At 41.4% G+C, this 26666-nt stretch overlaps 1 protein-coding gene and 1 long non-coding RNA gene across 7 annotated transcripts in view; one reads left to right on the top strand and one right to left on the bottom strand.

The window, feature by feature from the left end:
• Positions 1 to 26666, bottom strand: part of ADAMTSL1 (ADAMTS like 1) — an 858582-nt gene that overhangs the window by 89498 nt on the left and 742418 nt on the right. For all 6 annotated transcript variants that reach the window (XM_070589758.1, XM_070589759.1, XM_070589760.1 and 3 more), the window contains one exon: positions 8191 to 8318. In XM_070589758.1, coding sequence (XP_070445859.1) covers positions 8191 to 8318 — 128 coding nt within the window. The remainder of the gene's footprint in view (positions 1 to 8190; positions 8319 to 26666) is intronic.
• Positions 1745 to 26666, top strand: part of LOC139078413 (uncharacterized) — a 38978-nt gene continuing 14056 nt past the window's right edge. Inside the window, exons 1-3 of the long non-coding RNA XR_011531346.1 lie at positions 1745 to 1837; positions 24399 to 24477; positions 24848 to 24997. This is a non-coding gene — a long non-coding RNA (uncharacterized lncRNA). The remainder of the gene's footprint in view (positions 1838 to 24398; positions 24478 to 24847; positions 24998 to 26666) is intronic.

Here is a 26666-nt window from a genome sequence, read left to right as displayed (position 1 = left end):
GATTTAATCAACGGATAATGCCTTGTAATAAGCAAGAATATGAAAGCAATGCCTTAAGAAACGCTAGCCTCTGCTTACATTGCAATTATCACAGGTCCCTCACAAAGGCCACTGGAGTTAAATCTGCGAAAGCTCTCTGAAATGAGAATTCCCGGATGAAGAATTTAAGACCTCATGAGTTAAATAAAGTTTAAAGGACCTCGATCAGTGTGAACCTATGAAAACCCTTATAAATACCAACAACATCTTATACATCTGAAATTAGTAACGATGGGTACTGACTATTAATGTCCAGTTACCATCCATTGCTGGCCAGAAACTTTTCAGGATCTGGCTACCTGGCAATTCCAACAAGAGTTGCTTTGTTACAGATAATCGTCATATTAAAATGCATGATTTTTTTTCTTAGTCTGGTTCTCCTTCCAAATGCATTTTGCATTTTATAGCTCTGGAATTTTTTAACTCCTCCTTGTCCTGCTGTCTCGCTCGCAAGGTCTCCTTCACTCCCACCTCTTACCTTCTAAGTCAGTATTTGGCCTTTTACTCAGCTCCGCACCCTTCCTCTTCACCAGTCCTCTGAGAACTTCTCTTCTCATCTGTTATTTTTCCAAGACGTCATTGCAAAAGCTCTACTTCTTTGCTATCTAGTCTTCTAGTCTCCCAAAGATAAGGGAAGTAAGTTTGCAAATGTTAGAATTTCAGGCAAGGGGAGTTTATAGCTGGTAGTGGTGGGTGGGGACTACTGTACTTTATTTGTGTGTAAGAAATTCACAGAACTCGTAGGTGTAGAAGATGCTCTAATGTGCAACTATTTAAAACCCCTCTGTTTACAATAAGGACACAAGTTTATAGTTCTAAATCTGCTCCTAAATTGTGTACTGAGGTAAATACTTTCCCTAGAATCTTACTTATTCTATTATTACAATAAGCTTTCTTTTTAGTAATAGTAAAAAACAAACATTTCTCTCCTATCCAAATCACTACATGGTTTTAGTTAATGTAATCTAACAAAATAAATTATTACAATTTGAGTAACACTCTGACTATACTGGGAAATGAGGTATAACACATGAGCAGAGAATACAGTAAATGGAAGATTTAACCAGAGGGTACTGGTAGACTCCAGGCTATGTTCATAGCAATGACATGCTTAGCCTGTAAATGGTTTTTTAAAATTTAAATTAGTTGGGTTCAGTTAAAAATGGAGAGATTAAGAAAAAATGTGTGTGTGTGTTTTGGTTTGGCGTATCTGGGAAAACTGGAAGGTCTATCAACATTAGATTTGCATTTATCTTTGGCGACAGTTAGATGGAAATGACCTGTGTCCTTCAGACAGGGTGTGGTTGGTAGAATAACGGCCCCACAAAGATGTCTATATCCTAATCCTTGGAATGTGCGACTATGTTATGTGACACGGCAAAAGGGAATTAAGGTTGCTAATGAGCTGACTTTAAAATAGAAAGATTATCTTAGATTATTTAGGTGAGCCCAGTCTAACCACATGAGTTCTTAAAATCAGAGGGAGACAGAAGAGTCCGTCAGAGAGAGGCAACATGAGAAGGACTCAATCCACTATTGCTAGCTTTGAAGATGGAAGAAGAGGGCCAAGAGCCAAGGAAGGCAGTGGCCTCTTGACGCTGGGAATGGCACTCAGTTTACAGCCAGCAAAGACAACAGGGACCACAGTCCTAGGTCACAAAGAACTGAATTCTGCCAACAATCCGAATGAACAGGAAAAGCATTCTTCCTTGGAGCTTTCAGAAAGGAATGCAGCCCACTGACATCTTGATTTTATCCTGGAGAGACAGTGCCAGATGTACTTGTGACCTACAGAACTGTAAGATGATATATTTGTGCTGTTTTAAGACCCTATGCTCATAGTAATTTGTTATAGCAGCAATAAAAAACTGATTTGCAGGCCATATACATTGTCTTCATCACCAAAGTTATAAGTACAACAAAGATATATAAATGACTAATAAGCACACAAAAAGATGCTTGACATCATTAATCATTAGGAAAATATAAATTAAAATCACAATGAAATACCATTTCACATCCATGAGTATGGCTATTATAAAAAAGACAGACAATAGCAAGTGTTGGTGAGGATGTGGAGAAACTGGAACCCTCATACAGCGCCGGCGGGAATGTAAAATGGAGCAGCCACTTTGAAACATAGTTGGCAGTTTCTCAGAAAGTTAAACATAAGTGTGCTATACAACCAGAAATTTCGCTTTTAAGTGTATATACCCAAGAGAAATAAAAACATATGTCCACACAAAAACTTGCATGTGAAAGTTCATTGCAGCACTATTCATAATAGCCACAAAGTGGAAACAACCTAAATGTCCATCAACTGATGAAAAGATGAAGAAAATACTCTGCTAAGTGAAAAAAGCTAGTCAAAAAGAACCATGTATTGTATGATTCCGTTTATTTGAAATGTCTAGAACAGGCAGAATCTATGGAGATACAGTATATTAGTGGTCGCTTAGAGGTGGAGGGAACTGGGAAATTGACGAGTGATGGCTAAGGGGTGTGGAGCTTACTTTTGGGATAATGAAAATGCTCTACAATTGAGTGTGGTGATGAACGTACAACTCTGAATGTACTAAAAGCCACTCAATTGCATACTCTAAATGGCTGAATTGTACAGTATGTGAATATACCTCAATAAAGCTTTTTTAAAAAATAAACATCTTGGATTGTAGTGATGGTTATATAACTTAAAAAATTTGCTAAAAAGTTAGCAAATTGCACACTTACAATGGGTAAATTTTATGGTACATAAATTATATCTCAGTAAATCCAAAAAAGTAGTTTTAATCTGATTTAACCCTTTTTGGTCAATTCAGGGTCAACATTGTGACTACTAATTAATAATTTTGCACAAAAAATGAGAAGGAATTGGAATTTCTTTGCCCTGTGATTCTGTTTAGTTGGTGTGCCTTCATTATACAGAATATTTACACATATGGCGAGGCCCTTAGGACTAAGGAAATAGGTAGGGCTACACTCCCCTTTCCTGAACATTCTCAGGCTGCATGGCTTCCCATTCCTCCCTTGTTACCATTCTTTAAAGATATTTCTACGGATGCCAGTTTACTCAGGTTACTGCCATTACTTCTTCTAATTATTCAATTGAAGTTGATGACTCCTCAGGGACTAAGGCAGCAAGTGGCACTGTTATAACTTCTTTTGCATGTTCCACTGCAGAGTCCTAGACAAGGAACCCCACACCTCGCACAGCTGTGTGATGCTGCAGTCTCTCCTAGAAACAACCAACCAAGGGTACGCTTTATCCTGCTGCCTGTCCAACCACCCATCCTTCTTTCATTCCATTGGCCAGATGTGGAATTGCTTTTTCCGGATTTGAGATGGGCTAGTTTAGATCATTTGTGCTTCCTTGTTTGTTTTCTTTCTAGTCTACTGGAGAGCAGAGTAAATTGGATTCTCCTACATTCTTATCTATTTTATCTAAGTTCTGTAAAAGCTAGGGCTCTTTAATGGGCATGCTACACATGTATACTTATTCAGGAAAACTTAAGGACTTCGGTTACTCAGTATTCTATCAGATAACGAGGTCCCTTGATGGCAGCGCGAGCGAGTCCGTGACCATTACCCTGTTGTTCAGAGCACCATCAGGAACACAGCCCAACTTGTCTATCTTTCCCCCCGATTTAGTGCACTGGAGCAAACCTTCCTCTGTCAGTCTTTGCCACTTGTGACAAGGCCCTCTCTGAGTCTAATAACCTGTGAAGCAAAATCCTCCTCTGGTTAACAGAAGTGCTGGATGAAAAATTCGGAAATGTCAATTTGAAATGACTTACATCAGGAAAAGCTTACAAAACTGCTTATCTTTTAGCATAGCTACTAAATCACGATGGGGAGGGGGCAGAAAAAGAAGAATTTCAAAAACAATTGCCTTTTATTTTTATTTTTCTGTGATCTCTTTATGAGACGCAATATGTGTCAGCTATTCAACTCCTAAGAAAGCAGAAAAACATGCCAGGAAAGGAGAAATATTTTCTGTCTCTCCCTTCCTGTGAAAACTTCAGATGAGCTCATCTGTGTTCTCTCCTTTCAATGAAAGATATGCTCGTCCCTCAGCCTTCATCTTCTCATTTTGCATTGATGATGTCAGGCAGGCCTTATAGTATCTCTTTTGTGATCTTATATCAATGACAACCAAAAACGTTTCCCTTACGGCTATGACCTCATCAATGGTCTACACCTGGACAGGCCTCATCTGCATCGTAAGTAGAGCTAAACTCTACTGCCAGACGGAAGCAATTTACCAGGAAACTACTGCTTTTCTTCAAAACCCTGCTTACACCATTCAGATTTGGAAGATTTCTGAGCAACTTGGCAGAGTGCTGAATCTCCAATGTTCGTACCTATCGTGGTGCACACCAGAAACTCTCCCTTACCCAGCCCTGTTTATACCTGGTGTCAAGTAATCAATACTTCTAAATGTTAGGTATATGACAATTTGGTGAGATTCTTATACTGTTCCTCACCCCCCCGTTACTCTCCCCTCTACTATAAGCCACTGCCATCTACATTCTGAGCAGTGAAACAGGCATCCAATTAAGTCAATTTAGAACAGAAAGGAATTTTGAGCCACTGGGTCTACATGGCTGTGAGTTTCCTGGGCTGAACCGGGGAAATAGATGGGGAAACACTGGCCTTTTCCACAGTGAGAGATGCTTACAAAGTACTCTCAAATCTCTGAGACTTAAAAGATAAAATCAACACATAAGGGATGAGTTTGGAATGAAGCAAAAGGCACTAAGGACAAAATTTTACAGGCCTAAAGAGGGCAGAGCAAGGAACGTTTGGCTGTATTAGTATGTCTAAAACTAAACGGTGCTTACATATTTAAGTAAAAATTGTGTAGAGAGTAGCATTGGACACAAAATGAATCTGAGAGGCAGACTTGACAATGCACTGAATTGAGAGAATGGGGCAACTCAATGGGAGATGCCTAACATACGCCAGGGAGAGTTCTTCAGGCCTCCCTTCCCGTGGCGCATGTGAAATATTCCTCATCGCTAGCCACATCCCTTGCTCTGAATCCAGGCACTCCAACCACTTTCCAGACGGCTAATTTGGCTTCCCCCGGTGACAGTGAGACCTTGAGACATTGAGAGAGAGACGCCCCACAAAAGGTTTGTGAACATTCCGGTCTCTGAAAAGGAATATTCCCTGCTGTAAAAATAACTGGGCTTTTGTTTTATGCATTATCCTCGTAATAATAATAATAATGGCTAACAAATATTGAGTGCTTGCTCTATGCTAGGCACCATTATAAGCATTTTGTGTGAATGAATGCATTTAATCTCCGCAAGAACCCTCTGAGTCAACCACTATTATTATCATCACCATTTTACAAATAAAGAAACTGAGTCAGAGAGTGTAAAGAAGTTGCTCGGGGTTATATAACTAGAAAGTGATGGAGCCAGGATTCAAATTCAGATCATGAGGCTCCAGAGCCTGCAGGCTTGACTGCCACGCAAGGCCTCCTCTTGTGAATTATTAGGAAGAAGGTTCTCTGCATCTGGTCAACTTAGGGGCATCGGCAAAACCAAAGTCCATCCCTTCCTTACAGAATCATGGGGACACCTGAGTCTCCAAAAAGGTTTTTCCCTTTTGGCCTACATTCATACTGAAGTCAAGGTAAAAACTCTGGAGTATCTTTAAAAGTACAGAAGCACTGAGATTTACCATGAGGATCTGATTGCAAGTGAGCTGAGTCAACTCCTAAGTCCATACTGAAAACATTTCAGGGTGAAGACTTACAGTGAAAAATACATGGAAGCAAAGTTGGGCTAATGTTTTACACATTTTAGAATGGCTTTCAGGATGTGTTTCATTTTAGAAGAGCTAGAGAAAGAAAAGGAAACATTTATTGAGTGTGAACTATGTGCCTGGCATGGGGCTAAGTGCTTTTTCACACGTGCAGTCTTATTTAATCTCACAACAATCCCGTAAAATATTAATTTCATTTTTATAGATGAGAATGAAGACTTAATGAGGTTATATACTTTGTTCAAGGTCACACAGCTAATAAGTAATACCATTGGTAATCAAATTTAGAAATGTTTAACACCCATCCCCTTCCCCCCCAATGTAGGTTATATTTAGGTTGTATTTTATATGCTGCTATGCAGGATCTTGATGCATACATTTGAAGGAATTGTAACTATCCCTCCGTTCTAGGTAGTCCTGTATACATCCAGTCGGTAAGCATTATGGAGCTCAAAACTCAGGTCTTATTTATTGCTAACTGTGCCACAATACTTGGCAGAGGCTGTGCTCAGAACAGTAGCTGGTGAGCCACTTAATACTGTGTCGATATTGGCACAGGTGTAGATGATAATCCCAGGTAAAGACACAAATACAATCCTAAGGCAACATGTAATTTTGACACTTAACTTCTAAAGGGACTGTTTGACAGATCTACCAGCAGACCTGAACAAACCCCACTACTGAAGCACAAGGACACAGCTCCCTAAGCCCTGGGCGTGGCTGCCTGTGATCTACTTCATCGGTCAGCCCCTTTCCTCCCTTTCCCTGGCACCTCTTTGGCTGCTTTCTCTTCCCTGGCTTTGAACCTGTTGGCAGCCTCCAATAGCTCCTCTTCAAAGCGCTGCAGTCAAGCCTGATGTTACAACTGCCTGCTTAATTCCAGACAGGTTTCCATTAATCGTATTAAATTCAGGTGAACAAAGGGTATTTAGTCTGCGACAGAGCTGAACCGTATCTGGATCTATATAAACATGAGAGTTAATCCTGTAAGAGCCACTATTTGCCAGCAATTGGAAGGATGTCAGCAGTGCCCTTGCTAAGGCAAGTTGGAGGGTGGAAGGCAGAAGAGATTTAACAAGACTGGTGCTGAGCACCTGGACTCTCTATAAAGAGGGGAATAAAGATTGTGACTGGAATACATTAGGAGAAAAGCAAATGTTCTATTCACAAAAAAATAGGCATTAATAACATCAGTCTTTAATCCACCCCAGGGCCCCTTAGCCTGCCTTATTCACTGTTGACTTTCATCTTCTCTGCAAAAGCTCTCTGCCAAAGGTCCCTTCCCAGATCAGCCTTAGGTCATGGGGGCAGCAATACCTTTGCTAAACAGATATGCAAGGGAGTAGCATGTGTGACTGGAGAACAGTGTGACAACATAATCCCGGCACGGACCGATGAGGTCAGTGTGGGGTGATGTTGGCGTTTCCAGCATCTACTGAATCATCTGATGGGAGCAGGCATTGAAAAGAATAAATACAAACACATGCAACATACCGCCACAAAGACTGCATGGCCCAGATCTGAGAAAAAGGATGCTATTTTGGTAGGATCAGTGGGGAAATGTAGGGAACAATGAGCTGGGAGTTAGGAGACTTCAGTTCTCTTCTTCCTGCCACTAGCTGAGTGGCTGTGTGACCTCATGTTGCCTGGCCTCTAAGAAATGAGGGAAACTGGCCCAGCTGGTATCTAAGGTCTTTTTTAGTTTCAAAGGCAAGGATTTGTCCTATGTAAGAGGGGTTTTCATAAAGTACATTACTATAAGACCACAACCTTGGGAGACATTGTATTTTGGCACTCAATTTTCTTAAGTCATCATGTGTAGAATGTTTTGCCTAACTTCTACGGGTAAAGGCAAAGTGTTGGCAGGTGCATTAGAGCAAAAGGTTGAAATAAAACAGAATCAGAGAGAATACTCCTGCTCCAAACCATGACCACAGAATTCCAATTACCCATGGGTCTTAAAGTCTTTGCAATGGGTGTAACAAGGAGAAATGACAGAATCTCAAAAGATCCCGATGATCTTAGGTCAAGACTCATGTGTCCCAACATGCTACTTACTTGTACACATCTCTATTGCTCATGTTGTCCTTTCTGGAATATTTATCCCATTTCTGTTATCAAAACTCATCCCAACTTGAAGACCACCCAGATGCAATGAAAGGTTCTTGTACACACTTGGGTCATCAGTTACAGCACTTATTTCATTATACTTTATGTTACATTTTACCTCCATTTAATTGTAATTATAGATTATAAGCTTCCTGAAGGCAGGGTATGGAACTCATTTATCTATGTGGCCCTGGGCGTGCTTGGCACATTGTAGGCACACCTTCAACAATGGTTCTGAGTTGAACTGAACAGGGATTTTCATGTTACCTGCTAATGTGACGGCAATGGAGACAGAGTCATATCCCAAGGCATTTGTGGCATTACAAGTGTAGAAACCCACATCAGCTTCCACTGGAGCCAGGATCTGTAAGGAATCATCTGGCTGTAGAAGAATCCTGGATCAACAGAAAAGAAATGTAGACCTGGTCAGGTCAGTTGACTCCTTTTCGGCATTCAATATTGGTAATGCAGGAAGGAACCTCAGGGGATATTCAGAACCCTGTTTTAACAACAGGGACAAACCAGCCACAATGACACTCAGGAACCCAGGCTCTCTCACCACTTGTACTGGTGTGATTCTGGTAGTAACACCAAATAAAGAGGCTTTTAGTTGCTTATGCAGCTTGTTGATTAGTTGATCTAAATGCTACCAGTTGGAGCAGACAGCACATGTGCGTTGAATACATGTAACACACATCAGGGGTGAGAGGGGAGCCTAGAATGAATAGTGCAGATGGATTTGGAGGAGGCTTATTAGGGAAAAAGCCAAGTCTTAAAGGAGGAGTGGCTTGGTTGGATGGTAGAAAGCAGGCAGAGCTTCCAGATTTGGAAAGTCATCCGTTAAGGTGGGAGGGAGGAAGTCAGGAATCAAATGTTGATGAGAGGATCTTGATACATACATTCGAAGGAGATTGTGTGTGTAACTAACTCTCAGTTCTAGGCTGTCTGTTACATCTATTACATTTATTAGTCTATAAACGTTTTGGGGCACAAAACTCAGATCTTATTGTTTTATTTCCCATGATACTTGGCAGAGGCCTCTCTGTAGAGAAGATGCCCAGTAGAACGAAGGTAAAGCCTGCCCTTCAGGGTCATAGTAGAGACAATTCTAGAATAACCATCATTTAGTTCAGAAATTTTACCTGAAAAAAATTATAAGGATCCAATTGTGAGTGCCTACCATGAGCTTCAAAACTCACTCAGATCTCAGTCTACTATTTTTTCCTTTTTAGATTTATGCCATTTCTAAGAACTACCTGCCACATCGTGGCAGTTAAGCAGATTAATGATTAATGATGACTTGAAGTTGATGTCTTGGTGCCCTGGTGAGGTTGATGATAACTGGAATGTGTATGTAGAAGTGGGGATCTGGAAGGGTGGGGAGTAGGGGGGATAGGATTGGAAGCTCGGAGATCCAGAGCCTGGACCTGGCAGAGCCTTAGGTCAATAAATTATTCAACAGTACAGAAATGACTTAGAGGTGGCTTGTGGGCTCCTGGAATCAGTCATTTCCATCTTTGTGATTATTTCCGCCTCCCTAGTTTCAAAATTAATATGTTAACATCCATCCATAGGAGGCAAGCGGGTAATGGGTTGTTTTTCAGGAAAAGAGAAAAAAAGAAAACCATGAAAAGGTCAGGAGAATTCACACAACTTGGAGGTAAAATTAAGACTAGGAGTCAGATCTCCTGCCCAGCAACACATTCTCCCCACTCTATAATTTTCCTTCTTCACTATTTCTCTCACTGGGTCCTCTCCAGACTCCATGGTATTTGCAGTTTGGCGCCACCTCTGCTCGGCTCTTAATTATTCTGACGTGGGTGACCAGCCTGGCAGTGAATCAGGCCTCCTCAACTCTGCTTTTGGCCTTAGGCCTATTGCACTGCTTATTTTTACCTCTTGTCAGAGGAAAGGCAGGAAAGAGGAAAAGCAAAGTTTACATCAATCAATCTTCATTCTAGTTAGATATGGGGAGTTCTGGTAAAAATGGGGAAGGAAATGGAAAACCTTAGCTAAAGGGAAGTCTCTGGATGGTTGTTGTTTGATTCAGTGCCATCCCAGACCATCACTGCTATTACTGGGGACAGTCAAGCTTTTGTGGCATTGAACTAGAATGGAAGCTTTGTGAGGGATGACAGAGAGGCTAGGAGAGATGGTGATAGAATTCATCCACTCATTCATTCACTCATCACCAAACGTTAGGTGTTTTCTCTCAAAGTCAAACAATTACATGTTAGTTTATTTCAAAGAAGCTTTCAGAAGGATGACTATACAATTTACTTATCTTTGGTAAGCCATACAATATTTAAGCAATAATGTCACCATTTTCTAAAGTAATCTTTAGTATCAGTGCTAACTCTCTTCAGGGCTTCAGGCTGTTTCAGATTGAAAAAAATTAAAAGACTGACTTTAAGATTTAAATCTTTATGATGTTCCAGGAACATGTACACTTCCATGACAATTTCCAGACAGGAATAAGGAAAGCAGGCTTAATCAAATTTCAATAGAACTGACTACTCAGGATGATTAAACTTAGATCATTATTCAGTTTTACCACACTCAAAAGGCAGGGATGAAAATTTGCTAAATTCCTAAGTCCATTGGGATAGTTACCTCCCTTAAAGTGTCACTGTCTCTTCTCCACAGAAAAACCTTCTTGAAATAAACATTCAGAGCAGGAGGCTGGAAGACAGGTCTTCTGAATTTTTTTGGTCCTGCTGTGATTCAACTAATCATCATTGGGTGAACCCCTTCACCTTGCCGCATTTCAGTTTATCAACTTCTAAAACCCAGTCAAAGTATGTTCTCCTATCCAGCAGAAGGAACTGTTAAAACGAGGTTGATAAGAAATTTCCAGACCATATTTTGGTATTTCCAATGACCCGTCCATTGGTAATGTTGGATACTCTGAATAGAGAATAATGTGAGGAAGGAGGAAGGATGAGAAGACTGTGGGAAAGATGAGAAAGGAAGTGAGAGGGGCACATGATACTGGTCAATTCCCCCCCCCCCAAACCCCCCCAAAATTATTAGATCTCCATATTTGAGTACTTTTTCTTTAAGAACTGCTACACTTGCCTAGTCTCCTGCAGAGGGTCTAAACTCTGCTCCCTCACTGGGCCTGAACTACCTATTTTTTTTTAGGTGGGGATTAGCTTTTGTAGCTGCATCATTTCCTCCAGGCCCTGGGGCTACTGAGTGAGCCATAACACTTTCTGCCTGTCTGAAGCCTGGAAAAGAATGCCCACAAAGTTGGTGAAGAGAAGGGAGGAGGAGCCACCACACCACGCAGAAGCCCATAAGGGTCTGAACTAGGATGGGAATAGAGAAAACGGAAAGGAATCTAGATCCTGAGATTTAGCATTTGTATATTCTTTTATTCCATAAACTGTGTATACAAAGATGAAAAAGCTACAGTATTTGCCTTTATAAAAACAGTTCTAACTATCATCTTAAGACAAAATCTACATGGGACAAAATCTGAACTTGTCATTTATTGCATACACTAATAAATTATTTATATTCATAAAACTGAACTCTTTAGCTCAAGGATACATAGTTATTTGGTGGCAGAGTCAAGATTTGAAATAGGGTTTCTTAGTTCAGCACCCTTTTTTCCATCTTTCTTGTCTTTAACAGGCCCATACATTGCTAGATGGGGGTTTGGAGGCTGCCACTAGGGGGAGCAATAGTTCTGGAGAGGGTTTGCAAGCAGGACTCTCTAGGAAACACGACAAAGCAAAGGAAAGGGCTTGCTGTGGAGAATGGGGTTTGCTTCAGTCTCTCTTTCTAGCCTGGCATCTAGGGAGAGAGATTCCGGGACAAAAACATTTTCTTTGTATGTCAGGCGTCTACTCTATTAATTTAATTTGTTAGTAGCTGATTTCTGTCAGCTTGTATTTAGGTTCTGAATTTGACAGGCCTGTTTTAGAACGCACAGGCACAGAAACACAGTGCTGCTTTCCAAGCAAAACCAGAAAGATTTCTCTGGGGTTGCTTTGGAATTTAAGGAATCAGAGGATGAGGGGACATGGCATGGGGCATAATTAAGACCTACATAGCAAATGGTCCTGTGGTCATATTAGGTATATTAATACTTGCTGCTTTCCTCCTATACACACAGCCCACTTCCTTTTTGGTTTATTGGGCTAGAACTTATTGCTTTATTTCTTTGGTCATACTTTTAGTCAGAAAATGGAGTAGGTTTGCTTTTCTGGTGGCCTTGACTTGTAAGCTTCTTTGTGACAGCATGTCTTCTCAAGCGTTCTACCCATTAAGTAAGGAGCAGTTGAGAGAGTGCAAATAATTGTATTAGTTACAGAAGTAAAACCCTTGTCACCCATGTGAATAGGATATGGACAAAGTGCTCATGGGCCAGTCCTACTAGGTATAAGCTCCTTGAGATTAAGTTATCTCCTCTGCATTTGCAATGTATAGTGAGAAGGAGGCAGCTCTAGGTGTCTAAAGGGAAGTGTGTAGCAATTCTGTGAGTGGGGTGCATCATGATGCCTCTGGATCCTTGGCTCAACTGTGAACACCACTGTCTTGTGCACATGACCTCCACAACCAACCACGTGAAGCTGCTGTGTGGAGGGGAAGGCTTCTCGACTTGCAGTCAAGAGACATGGAGTCATGCCGTGGTCTTGGGCAAGCCTTTCAACTCTGTGAGCCTCTAAGTTCCTTCTGAAAATTGAGGATAACACTGCAGAGAGTTCTTGTGATGATCCAATAAAGGAGGGAGCTTACTGTTCCTCAGCACTATTTCTAAGAAACAGTTTCTTATTGTTTTCTAAGTAAAAAAGGCATCAGCTTAGACATCTGATACATCTAATAAATTAGTAATTTTTAATGGTACAGGTGATTGTAATCTACATTATCATCTTGGAATTCTTCCTTGGAATTTCCAGTTATCAGAGGAAATTTTCAAGCTCTGGACATGGAAATCCCCACCTGGTACATGGGCCATGATGTTGTACCATTTCAGGCCTCTTGCCCTAAGAGGTAAGCATTGTTAAACCCATTTTAGGCCTTAACACAGGACTGGAAGCTGGAAGTCATAGATACATCCTTTCTCTTTAAAACAGCATCTTCCTCATCTTTTTCAAACTTACCTCCCCCACCTCCCAACACAAATTTGCCGTTCTAGTCAAGATGGCCTCTTTGACTCTCCTTGTCATTAGGTTGGGGCTGAATGCATGTTATCCCTCTTCCTGTCTATCGTTCCAAATCCTCCCCATCCTTTAAGAAGGAGTTCAAGTTTACCTCCTGTGTTACCATGGTCCACAGGAATCCCTCCCTTTCCTCATCTTCCAGAAAGAATTGTTCTAAGTTTTACTACAAAGCCCTCCCCACACTACAATGTCTCATTCCCTCAGTTACATTGTAAACGAATACTTCAAGGGCTGGGACTCTGACTTCCTTTGTCATTCTATCTTTAGTATTAGCATCAAGCTGGCATGCTGAATAAACACTCAATAAACACTTGTTTAGTTACCTTCAGAGCCTCAGAGCTGAAAATGATCATGTTGACCATATGGCACAGTGGTTAAGAGCACAGACTCCAGAGGCATACTGCCTGGGTTCCAGCCTCAGCCATACCACTTAGTGGCTTTGGAACCTTGGGCAAGTAATTTACTGAACTTCTCAGTTATACAATTTCCTTATGTATAGAACGAGGAGAATTATAGCACCTACCTAGGGTTGTTGTGACTTGTCTAGGTGAGTTCAGGTATTTAAAGAACACAGAAAAGTGCCTGACATGGTAAAACCTATGGAAGAGCAGGTTATTATTATTATTTTGTTGTTGACATCACCATCACCATGATCATTCACTCTTTATGCCTGAGCCTATGTATTCTGGATGTTGTGATGAACTGTTTTGACATGGGTTAAATGACTGAGACACCTCGGGCTTTCAAGGACAAAAACATCAATCAGTGTTATGGGGGAGGGAGCAGGGGTTTGCTGTGTGAGAGTGCAGGGAGTGAGCCGCAGTGTGTTGACCTCTGTGATAGCACGGGGAGTGGAAAGAGGAGCAGAGGACTGGGGCCACAGGGCACCTTGGGTTGGCGACTAGCTCAATTCTATTCTTGACTCAGGAGTTTCTGAAGAAGGACAGCTACTTATTTCCATAACTGTTTTAACCCTATTAACCAAGTACTGAAATCTTAGATCACCTAAAACAAGCCAGAATCCTGCAATTGCAAAAAAAAGTATATAAATAATGAGATTAAAAGAATGAGAGTTGGAAAAAGTGGGCTTAGAAGCAAATAAGCAAAGTTAAAAGTGGCTGTGCAAAGTCCATCAGCTCCAAACTCCTAGGAGGAGATGTTAAGAACTTTTCCTCACCCTGAAATGCAGATTTTTTTTTTTCTGCTTAGGGATTCCTTAGATTGGAATAATCAAATCTACCACAATGGAAGAGTAGGAACTGATATTTATTAGACAAGTGTATAAGCTTTCTATAATTTTATTTTTACTATCATGTTTCTAGGTTGATATTTTTATCCCATTTGATAGAGGAAGCAAAAGCTCAGATAAGTAACTTGCTCAGCTAGTGCATGGTGGAATCAGGAACGGGGAATACCTTTGACCTCTTAAGAAACTGACCATATTCAGGCATCCACTGGGGCCTAATAGGAAGGTATGTGGTTTGGCTTCATTTTTGGTAGGGGGTAATTTGTGCCAAGGTTTGTAGTTACTCAGAGAAATGGACAATCCCTAACAAGAATATTCTGGATTTTAAATAGCTTGAAGCTAGAGGAAAGACAGAATGCTGTGAGAAGACCTCTCCTGTGAACGAGAATTTTTTTCTGAAACCAAAAATCATAGTAGCCCAGAGACTTGCAAGGGAGAGTTTTGTTTTGTGCAGATATTTTGGGGAACAGCTTTGAGGTTCATGAAGAGTTTCATATCACCCTTTGGCTAGGGCAATTTTTTTTAACCTTTGCTGTTTTTAATGTAATTGCCAACTAAAAGTTATTTAATGCTGGAAGCTTAATGATTGCTCCAGGTGGAAGTATAGAAAGTATTTCTGGAATGGGAAAGGCCACCTGACCACACATTCTTGACCCTGTCCTAATACTTTTTGCCAAACCCTTCAGCTTCCTTCTCTTCAGAAATTTATGAAGTCTTGAATTTGCTAATGTGTAGTTTTGTCTGGTTCCTGGGTAATTCGTTCCAAGCTACACACCTCTGCATGAAACAACTCTGACTGGATTTCCTATTCACCTGGAATAGAATCATCAAATTCCAGTCGGCTGCCACCTGCTTTTGTAAATAAAGTTTTATTGGAAGACCGCCACACCAGTTGAAGTATTTCGTGTGGCTGCTTTCATGCTAAAGTGGCAGAATTGAGTGGTTGAGACACAGATGGGATGGCCTACAAAGCTAAAATGTTTACTATCTGGCTCTTTACAAGAAAAATTTGCTGATCTTGACCTAGAACATGGAAGAATTTTCACTTCTGATATTTCGGTGCCTTCTTCATTTATCTAAAAATGTTATCCACTCTTTCAGAACGCTGCCATTTGCTAGGACCGCTTTTCTAGGAAAAACTAGTTAAGAGCTAAGGGGATCTTTGGAGAGCCCCTAGTCTTTCAGGGACTAGAGAGTGCCTGACTCTAAGCCCCACTTGTGCAGCCTGGCTGTCACCAATTGTCTCATGTCCTCTGATGCTCTCTGTTGCCCAATTCATGCAGTCATTTCTGTGACCTTTGCATTGACTTTCAATACTTTTTTTTTTTGCTGAGGCCTATATATTTACTGGGATGACTCCTCTTTCTCTGACTTGCTATGCTTACACTTTTCAACTGGGAAAAACATTTGTCATCCTCATTTCCTTTAGTTCTATAAAGGAAACAAGCCAAACCAAACTGAAGCTGGTTTCTTCTTCCCTCCTTTATCTGCCCTGCCTCCGGTTTTTATATTTTCTGCAAACTTGGAAACTGCATCTCATGTGCGTATGACTTTTACATATAGCCTTATTCACAAGTGTGGTTCTGAAATTGACCCTGGAGGTATTTCCCATCTGATTCTGTCTTCCCTTCTGAGAAGTTTCCATCTGTGGCTACTCTCTGTTGCCCAAGCTAAAACCTTCCAAATACTCCTTAATTCACCTCCTATTTAACACCACTTTGGAATGTTATCCAAAACTTTCTGGAAAGTATATGCATATGAAGCATACGGATTTCTCTTTGCTACCAGACTGGAAGTGAGAGCAAAAAAAGTCAGTAGAACATAAATACTCTCTCCTATTGCCTGGATTTAGGCTGATAATTCTCCATTACACTATGTTTTCCTAGATACCTTTCTATCTCAACTCTTTGAGCAACTGCCTAGGTGTTCCTCAAAATAAGAGTAAAGCTCCTTATTTTGTGATGTCCTGGAAGATGGTATGACATATTGGCCCTATATCTAAATGCCAAAGATTACAGATACTGACAAATGAGTATCTATTGTGTGCTAGGCACTTTACGGATATTATTTGTTCTTCACACCTTTGCGCTTCTGCAGGGCAAGTGTCATCGTTTTAATTTAACTAATGAGAAAACCAAGGTTCAGAGAGGTTAAAGTGGACTCACGTGGATACTAAATGGCAGAACGGAATTCGAGCCTACATTGCTCTGATTCGAGCTCTACTGTTTTTCTATCACCATAGGTTGCCCTCTGTGCTGACTAATGTACCATCAAGTGGCTCCCCCTGACCAAGGGAGTGGTCAGAAAAGACCAGCATGAATCAGGCAGACTCAGAATAGAAAGAAAACAGGGACAGGCCTAGGGATTAAAAGGCAAAAACTCCTTAGCATTAGCCCTTTCTCTAGGATTCCATGTAGATGGAACACCACCTGTGAGCCACTTCTCCACCCATAAGAAGGAATGAGCATTTTCTTCAAAGCACCTAGTTTCATATTATTCTTCCTGTTCATCTGCATTGCTTAAATGCAATCCTAAAGGTTATGGGATTTTTCAAAAGGAATCTAGCATCATGATTTACATCAGCCGAGCTATGGGTAATATGTGACTTTCAGCTCACTCGTGGGCCAGCAATGTTGAATACCAGGCAGGGAGTTCCCTGCTAGTGGGGGGCTATCAGCCATATTTAGATCTTTATGGCAGGAAAGGATCAACCTTTATCTAGTTTTCCTTCCCAATTTGGTAATCCAACTTCCAGCGCCAATTTTGGAGAATCGGGCTGTTCTTTTCAGTAAGGAAGTCAGCAGTATCCTTACAGGCATTGTTTCTGCAGTTGGATTCAGATGTAGATGGATTCTGAACATAGAGTCATACATCACTTAACAATGGGGATATGTGCTGAGAAATGTGTTAGACAATTTTGTTGTTGTGTGAACACCATAGAGTGTATGTACACAAATCTAGACGGTATAGCCTACTGCACACCTAGGCTATACAGTACTAATCTTGTGGGACCAACATTGTACATGTGGTCCATTGTTGACAGAAATGTTGCTATGCAACGCATGACTGGATACTGGTGCATCTTATGTGAGCCTCCTAGTATGAGCTGTGGGGGAGAGCTAGCTACAAGATTCTTCTAGTGTTGCACTCTATCCAAATGCAAATTGGAATTAGCTTTTGCCTGAATCTCAACTCAAAATGTGGTGAAGAGTAGGAGGGCCCAATAAGTGTTCAGTGTTTATGCAGAGTAACTAAAAGGCAAGGAACAGTTTAGCTTCATCTTGCTTGTGGTCTAGATCTCTAAACACACACATGCACAGGCCATCACCACTGTAAACATACGCAGTTAGAGACACAAAGTCAGATGGAACAATTACAATGTTTACTGAGTGCCTGTTATGTACCTAGCATTGTGCATATTTATAGATGGGTATGTATATGTAAAGGTAGAGTGATCAATAGAAGAAAAGGTTCTCCCTAAAACAGATGTGCCAAAATAAATGCAAGAGCCTCATAGACTGGAAGCCAGCTGGCTAGAAGATTGAATGTTAATTATGCTAGGTCTAGCTGAACCCCATGGCTTCTTTTTAAAACATGACAAATCTATGTATTCAACTAAGGTTAAAATCCATAAAAAGTAGTCGTCCCTGGAGCCAGATTGCCTTGGGTTCAAATCTCAGCTCCACTACATATTCAATAGAAGACTTTGAGCAAGTTACTCTAACATCTCTGTGCTTCAATTTCAACATTCGTAAATTTGGGATAGTGACTTCAAAGGGTTACTGTAAGAATAAAGGAACATCTGTAAAACACTTAGAACAGCGCCTAGCTCAAAGTAAGGGTTCAGTAAATGTTAGCGATGATGATGATGATGGTAATGATGATGATGATTTCTCCACTCGCCTGGATGTAACGGGAGATAGGATACCATAAGGTATTTACTCTCTGTATTCATCCTACAGCAGTGCTTTTCCAATTGTACAGTTGTGTGCCACAGAATCTCGGGGGTTCCTGAAATTTCTCTAGTGGAGAACACATGGGCAAGGCAGAAATGTTTAGCTGTAAACTGGTACCACTCTGGAACTCTGCCATATTTGCATACTAGAGACTGGAAGTCCAGATTATGCAAAACAATGCAGACTATAGTCTCCGGCAATTAGGAAACCTCCCTCCTAGTCATTGGCATCCATCATTCCTTTATTCATTCATTCATCAGTTTATTATCTGTTGAGTGTGTATTATGATCTTGGAATTGTGGAGAAAATAACATACATTATTAAATATCTGCTCTTGAGGAAGATTAACACAATCCAGAAGGTAATGTAGAAAAACAAATAGCTAATTCTAATACACAGGGGTAGGGTAGGCTGAGATAGAGTATTATATATGGGGTACTAAGTGGGTTGTGTAAGGGGTCATCTTGGGTTCAAATCCCAGCTCTACTTCCCCAGTACCTGGCCTTGGGGGGGGGGGGGTGGGCTTCCTGTAAGGAAGGGTAGGGTTAGTCAGACAAAGTGGGTCGGAAGGCCCCAGGCAAATTCATAAACGGCAAGTAATTAGGTCCTGCTGAAGGACTGAGCTCAATGTAAGAGATGAAGCCAGAGAGAGAAGCAGATGTCAAATGATAAAAGGTGTTGTAAATCATGCTAAGGCATTCGGAACTTATCCTCAAGTGATGGCAAGCATTAAAAGAATTTGAGGCATGGGAACAGCATGGACAGGTTTGCTAGAAAGATGCTCTGGCAGTAGCATGTCGAATGATCTAGAGCAAGAGGCAGTATACTTTTTCTGTAATGGGACAAATAGTAAATATTTTAGGCTTTGACGGCCACCTATGGTCTCTTTTGTATATTCCACTTTTTTTTTTTTTTAACAGCCCTTTAAAAATTTAAAAGCCATTCTTTTAATAACCCTTTAAACAACCTGGGTTCAAATCCCAGCTCTACCACTTAAGTGTGAGACCTTGAGCAAGTTAACCTAACGGCTCTGGGCTCAATTTCAATGGCTCTTTTAATAAGACTTCACAAGCCATTCTTAATAACCCTTTAAAAAATGTAAAAGCCAGTGGCTGTAATTTGCCAGCCCTTGGTCCAGAGAAAGCAAATATAGAGTTAGGACGCTGCTGTAACCATCTAGAGCTGACAGAGGTAAACCAAAGTAGAGGCAGTGAGAACAAGAAAAATGGAGGAACAAAAGAGCCACTGAGCAGTTCGAACAGTCTAGAAGTATTTAGGCTTGGGAAGCTGGATGGATGGGGGTACTCTTTACCGAGACAGGGATTCAGGAGTTTAGTTTTAGCTATATAGAGCTCATCTGTTTGTAGTAGGGCATCTGGGTAAGGCTGTCCAGCAGACAGTGAACACGTGAGTCAGAAGAGAGATTTGGTCTGCTACGAGATGTGCGAGAATCATCCGCACTCAGGGGAATGCTGGAGCCTTGGAAACATTAGTGTATAGAGAGAAACTCCCAAGAGGCAGATGAGAGGTGGGTAGAGGAAGGGAAATCCACAAAGACGACTGAGAAAGACTAACCAGAGAAGTAGGAAGCAAACCAAGCGTGTGTGGTCTCTAAAGTAGCAAGAAAGTGTTTTAGGAAGAAGTGCTTACCAGTGTAGAATGCTGCTAAGAGCTCAGATTAGATAAGGAATGTTTGGAGAGACAACTTTCTTCTTTCTGAACAAATGAGGAATAACATTTTTTTGGTGGGGAGGGGGCTTTTTCCAAGAGAAGTAGATGTTTCACGCAGCCTTAGAATATGAGGTGGGCAAACAGAAGGCAATTCTATAATAAACAGAGTAGAAATATTAGGTAGGACTCTAAAAAACTCATAATCAACAACCTAGGGGGTGCCTAAGACAGCCTTCTGTATGCAAAATATTGCTGGGATGTAAGTTGGCTACTTTAGAGCTACAACATTAATGTTTTCAAACCACTCAGGTACCATTAATGCAGCAGGCCTGAGGTGAGGCCATAACACTTCTCTTCTGATGGACTTTGCCGGGCAGCAATATGGTGAAACCGATCAATTACAGGTCCACATGAGTTAAAAGGACTCTGCAATGAAAGCAAAGAGGAAATGAGGCAGAGTTCTCTTGTTTTCTAAATCAAGAGGCACACAGCCCTTGGAGAAGAACTTTCTAACTCACTCCCAATGGCTGGGCTGGGAAGTCCAGTCCTCGTTTGTTCTCAGGCTGAACCAGGTGGCCATACTTAGTTATTTTAACCTCTAGCCAGTCCAGGACTTTTCCAGAAAACTGGCAGATTTGGAGTGTGTTAGCTTCTACCATGTCTGCTTCCTTCACAGACTGGCCCTTTGTGGTCTCTCTCAAATCCAACGCCCAGTGTGAACTAGATCTCACCCACGTGCAAAGTGCAAAGATGTGGGCGGGAAGGCAGGAAGATGGGAGGGTGCTTGGAATTCCCACGTGTCATTTTAGCACGGAGTTCTGCCTACCTCCACCAATCTTTTAACAGAACTAATAGCAAGTGCGTAATTCTGCTCTGAGGTTCACCTTCCTCCCTTTTTCTTTCTCAATGTGCTTCCTAAAGGAAGTTCTTGAACCTCTGCCTCAGAATCACCTGCAGTGCTTGTTAAAATGCCAATTATGGGGCTCTAATATGTAGAGTTTCTGGGGTAGGGTAGGATATGGGACTCTGCATTTCCAACAAGTTCCTGGTAATTATGATGCACACTGAATTTTGGAACACCTCCTCCATCCACTTTTCAAGTTTTTAAGTTTCAAGGTTTTAAGAGAAGTATCCTGCCCGTTGGAGTTTAAAACAAACTTTGGGTCTAAGTTATTTTATTCCACACCAGCACTTCAGTGTCTCTTAGTTTCTGGAGAGCAGTGACCTCTCCTCAGTTATCGTCTCACCCTCTGGCGCCCATCACTACATCTAAGGCCCAGCACGTTTTTGTGGAGTTGAAGGGAAGATTGCAAAGGAGCCCTTACTAGCCCCCAGCTTCCACTCATGCTCCCTACAATACACTCACCATAAAGGAGCCAGTGTGAGTCTATGAAAATGGAAAGTAGATCATTTCGCTTGCCTGCTTAATATGCTCCCAAATCTTGCTGTGGGACTCATACCAAAACCTAAACTCCTCTTGGTCTCTGGTTACCCTCATGGCCGCATCCCATACCACCTCTCCCTTCTGTCTACCACAATCCAGCCAAATGGTTCCTTCCACACACTGAGCTCATTTCCACTTTGGAGATTTTGCACTGCTTTTCTCTCGCCCAGGAATGCTCTTCCTCCTGATGTCATACTGCTGGACACTGGTCACCACTCAGATCTTGGCTTACAGGTAACCTCATCAGAGGATCCAGCTAAAGTGGTCACCAAATCACTTCCTGTCACACTGTTTTAATTTGCTGCCCAACATTCATCACCATCTGATATTTTTCTTGCTTACTTTTCTGTGTTCGTTTTCTTGCCCCACTCATTCATTCATTCACTATTTATTTAGTACCTGTTTGGTGCCATGCACTATTCCCAGCACTGGGGGTACAGGAGTAAAGAAAGTCTCTACCCTTAAGGACAGGCAATCAACAAATAAATACATAATATGTCAGATGAAAATAAAACTCTGTGAATAAAATAGCAGAGTTAAAGAGCTGGCAAGTGATGAGGAGTGCCCTTTCAGATGGAGTGACCAGGGAAGGCCTTTTCGATGCGTGCCATTTGAGCAGAAATCTACATGCACATGAACTGCAAGAGAACACAGACTTGTTTCATTCACCACAATATTCCCAGTGAATAGGTGTGTATTTGGCATATAACAGGTAGATTAATACATATGTATGGAATGAATAAATAAGCATACCCCTCTCTTAGCACTTAAACTCTGCCTTTACTTCTCTGGCTTCCAAAGTAGACTTTGAGTTTCATCCGCAGGGAATGAGGCTTCCTTTCCTCCATACCTAGTATCTAACATAGGGTCTGGCTGAGAGGAAGCATGGGAATGTTTGTGAAATAGGGGAAGGAGGAGGGATTATGATGAACCAGTCTGTCACGATACACTCAGGGACACCCTGCAAACTATTGCTTGAGAAGTTCACATGTGCTTCTAAGAAACGTGTGAATTCATTTCAACAAGTAAATTATAGATATGATGAGATGCAGTTGTATCTGAATTGTTAGTGATTCTTTCAGAAAACCAATTTCTTTCAAATGAAGCTTTAGCATATTTAAAAGCCAAAGAGCTAATAGATTTCTCTCAGTCGTTTCCTTCCTATCTTGACCTAGCCTGTTGGCTTAGGCTACTTAGAGCACACTTTCATACACTGCAAAGTCCTACAGACCAATAGCCAGCTGCATCTTGCAGACTCTTTCAGAAATACGGATTTGGGTACTAAGCAAAACCAGACTAACTGAACTATAACACTGGGCATTTCAGCACTTCTCTGTTTGAAAATAAATGAGAATTTCTGAACCACTACTGGACCCAGTAATGATGACAGGCAATGAAACCCAACACAAAAGAGGTCACCAACGGCCCATAGCAAAGCAGTCCCAAAGCAGCTCTATGCCTCCTGCGTCCTCTGGACGGATACATTCACTTTCTTTTCTCAAACAGTCCTTGGAAAACTGTATAGAAAACTAAGCTCCAGCCATATTTCTCACTGGCCAGCTAAGTAAAATGGACAAATTATGATGTCAAAGATCAGAAATGGAAATCTATTTTTCCCTACTGCATGCCATCAACTTGTATTAAAAAGCTCTGTCAAGGCTAGATCTAGAAAAATTTTGATAGCAGTAAGAACCGTAAAACTGTTTGCTCAGGCCCTTCATGCTTTTCCTCTTAATGCTCCTCCCCACCCCACCCCCACCCATGTCCTGGTGACTGAAGACCCAGGATTTGCCCTCTGCTGTCCTAGGTCTGGCACCTTCAGCATCTTTAGCATCCGGCTGCCATGTGTTCTTCTCCAGAAAGATTCCTCTGAACCTTTTTCATCTTAAAGCCATTAGAGTTGGACTCTCAATACCCAGTAAGGTGAAAATTAAAAGCAAAAGTCATGTTTCCTAAGTGGTATTTCAAGAACTATTGGTATCCCTGAGATTACTTGGCCAAAAAATTGCTCAGTGATCAAAGAAGTACTTGGAAAACACCGCATACCATATTGTTCACTTGGAAAGTCACAACACACATTGGAACGCTTAACAGAGTAAACAAAAAAAAAAAGGAAAACCAAAATAATTTTCAATTAGGTGATGGTTAAAGGCATTCAGGAATAGCAATCAGCTGTTAAAGGTGGTCAAGAGTCTACACACTATTATGAAAAGGTCTCCTAGACATGTCGTTGAATGAAAACCAAGTCAAATTCTAAACATGAATAATATGCCATTAAAAAAATCCTATGTGTGTGTATGTGTTTTATATTTAATACAGTAAAATATATAAAAATTCCAAAAGGATGTATACCAAATTATTACGAGTGATAGCCGCTGGGGAATAGGATCGGGGGATGAGGCAGACTTGCATTTTTACTTCATAGATTTAGGTATTATTTGAATTGTTTTATAGTCCCTTTATTACTTTAATAATAAAAAAGAAAAATATCAAGTACTATATTAAAAAAATAGACGTAAAATCCAGCAGTAAACACATCTGTTTAGCTTTAAGTGAGCACATCCCCAACTCATGTGATCGATGAACCCCTGTTTTGTGGAGCAGAAACAACCTGTGCAACAAATTTTGAAGTTCTTGCACTCCCGGCTCTCCCCACTCCCATCAGCACCTGGTTTCTAACCCTGTGTGGCCTTTTATAAATGAGTGAAGGAGGTAGAAGGGACCTCAGAGATAAGTCGGTACAACCCGTTCACTGTTGAAATGAAGGGACTAAGGCCATGAAAAGTGAAGGGCCTTGGCAAGAGGAGCCTGACGCCCTGAAGCCTTGGCTAACTCCTTCCACATCTTTCCTGTAGTCGCCAAGTGACCTACATAGGCTGTGATCCTTGGATTTCAGGAAAAAAACCCCAACAAAACACAACCCTCTAGCACTCAAGGAAATTGTTGGGACCTCTGAGTAAGCCACGGCCTCAACGTTCTGCCTGCAGGTGCAGGCACAGCTGAGGACCCCTGAGGACCCCTTCGCCTTCCTGACAGCCTGTCTAGTTCCACAGCTTTTAAGAAGAAGTAGGTGCTATTCAAAGGAAGGGCCCCTACCTCAAGCAAGGGTCTTGAGGTACCTTGGCGGCCCAAGGGAAATATAGGGGATGCATGCAGGTATGAACATACACATTCACTCAAAACACCATGGGCATGAGCTGGGCAGAACTGGCTTTGAACTTGCCCTCTGGATTTTGCCCTATACTAGCTAGCCCTTTACTAACATTGTCAAGTTCCTTAACTACTGTGAGCCTCAGTTTCCTCATTTCTAAAATAGAAATAACAGTTCATTGTGCTGGACATTAATGAAGATGATGGCTATGAAAGTTGCTAGCATGGGGGCACAGTCTATGTAGTTAGTAAAGAAATGTTAATTCTCATCTTTTCCCTCACACAGCCAACTGCTACTGTCTCCAAACCCAATAGTAACACTCCTGGGCAACAGGCCCAGGGGTGTGAATAAAATGGTACCTACACTGAGAAACTGACTCGCTGGTGGAGATGACATGATTTGGGCACAACAGTTGTGACAGGTACACGGATACAGGTGAGTTCTGGGGTACCATCAGGTACCTGAGCACCAAGGCACCACTCTCAGCCAGCACCCAACATCTTGCGGGTCTAACATCTTGGGGGTCTCACCCTAGAGCTGCCTCTCAGTGACCCAGTGGCCTCAAGGGGATTTACTGAAACTTTGGCCCCACCCACACTTTGGCCTGACCCACAGATTTGTTATAAAGATTTCTGGAAAGATCTGCAGGAATCATAGCAGTTAGGTCAAGAAGAGTCTGAGCTGAGGACCAAGGAGCAAACAAGCAGAGAGGTCAGGAGCACATTTTCTCAAACCATGCTGCCTGCCTTCAAACCCTGTCTCCAGCGCTTCTGTGTGGGTCCAACATCTGTGCCTCAGCTTTCTTATTACTGATGTGGTAACAATAATAGTACTTACCTCATAGGTTTTTTGGTTAGATTAAACAAAATAAAGCTTTTAAAGCACAGAGCACATTGTCTGGCATATAGTAAGAGCACCCAGAAAAAATACTTAGTATTATTCAAGCTATTTGGTCCGAAAGTACTAAGGCTGAGAGGCAACATTATTGACATTTCAAAGGCACAAAAGATACGGGCACAAAAGATAGGGACAAAGTCTCCTCTGTTCACCAGGTCTCAGAAGAGCAGACAGAGCTTCTCTTGGGAATCATATGAATTTGGTATTGAATCCTCGGTCTGGCTCTCACTAAAGTGGGATCCTGGGCGAGCTGCTGACCCTTGGTTTTCTATGTAAAACTGGAGGATAGTGTCAATCTTGTAGATTGACTGTTAGAATAACAAATGCAGTTACATATAAATAAACCTGGCATACCATCTGGCACAAGAAATCCTGGCTTCTTGCCTTCTTTGGGTAAAGCAAACCAGAGAAGAGGATTAGCCAAACAATGGTATTTAAAACTATATTTAATGAAAAGAGTATTTTACATGGACTCAGAGACAATAAAAAGTAAAAGTGAGGACTCTGGACTGGACAACCTTAACGGTTCCTCTCCCATCCACAGTCTATAATTCTTTAAGTGAGTACCTATTTTATTTTTGGCACATATCTTGGCTCCATCACCTAATAAATATAATCTTTAGCAAGTTACCTGGCTTTATTTGTTTCCTCTTCTATAAAGTATGGATAAAAATTACACCCACTTCTCAGGGCTACTGTTAGAACTTGGTGAGATAAAACACGCCATGAGTTTACACCAGCCTGGCACATAGTAACTACTCAATTAATGCCAGCTATCACTGTTGTTGTCAGGGCCACTATAACGATCAAACGAGAATGTATGTAGAAATTGTATGTACGCACAGTACTTGGCACCTAGGCAGCGTTCAAAAAATATTGTTATTACTTCTACTACCACTATTGATTTTCCAATATGAATGGCAATGGCCCAGGGAAACAAGTATGTAATACATGCTGTCATCCTGGTAATGACACATCAAAACAGACACCAAGAGCTATTAGGATAACTAATCACAGGTCCGACTGGGAATACAAGCTTTCTGGAACAAACAGCCTTTTCCAGCCCAGACAGAGAACAGGCTCATCCACAGGGAACAGCAGCTGCTGGCCGCACTCTCTCCCCAGCCCTGGGGACCACACACGGAGAAAGTGTCTGGTGTACAAGCTTTTCAGTGGTTTATCTCACAAACCGGTAGTGTGATAATGC

The sequence above is a fragment of the Equus przewalskii genome, chromosome 22 (genome assembly GCF_037783145.1).
Source record: "Equus przewalskii isolate Varuska chromosome 22, EquPr2, whole genome shotgun sequence".
NCBI lineage: Eukaryota > Metazoa > Chordata > Mammalia > Perissodactyla > Equidae > Equus > Equus przewalskii.
Note: the sequence above shows the minus strand (reverse complement) of the source record. Positions and strands in the feature narration are given on the sequence as shown.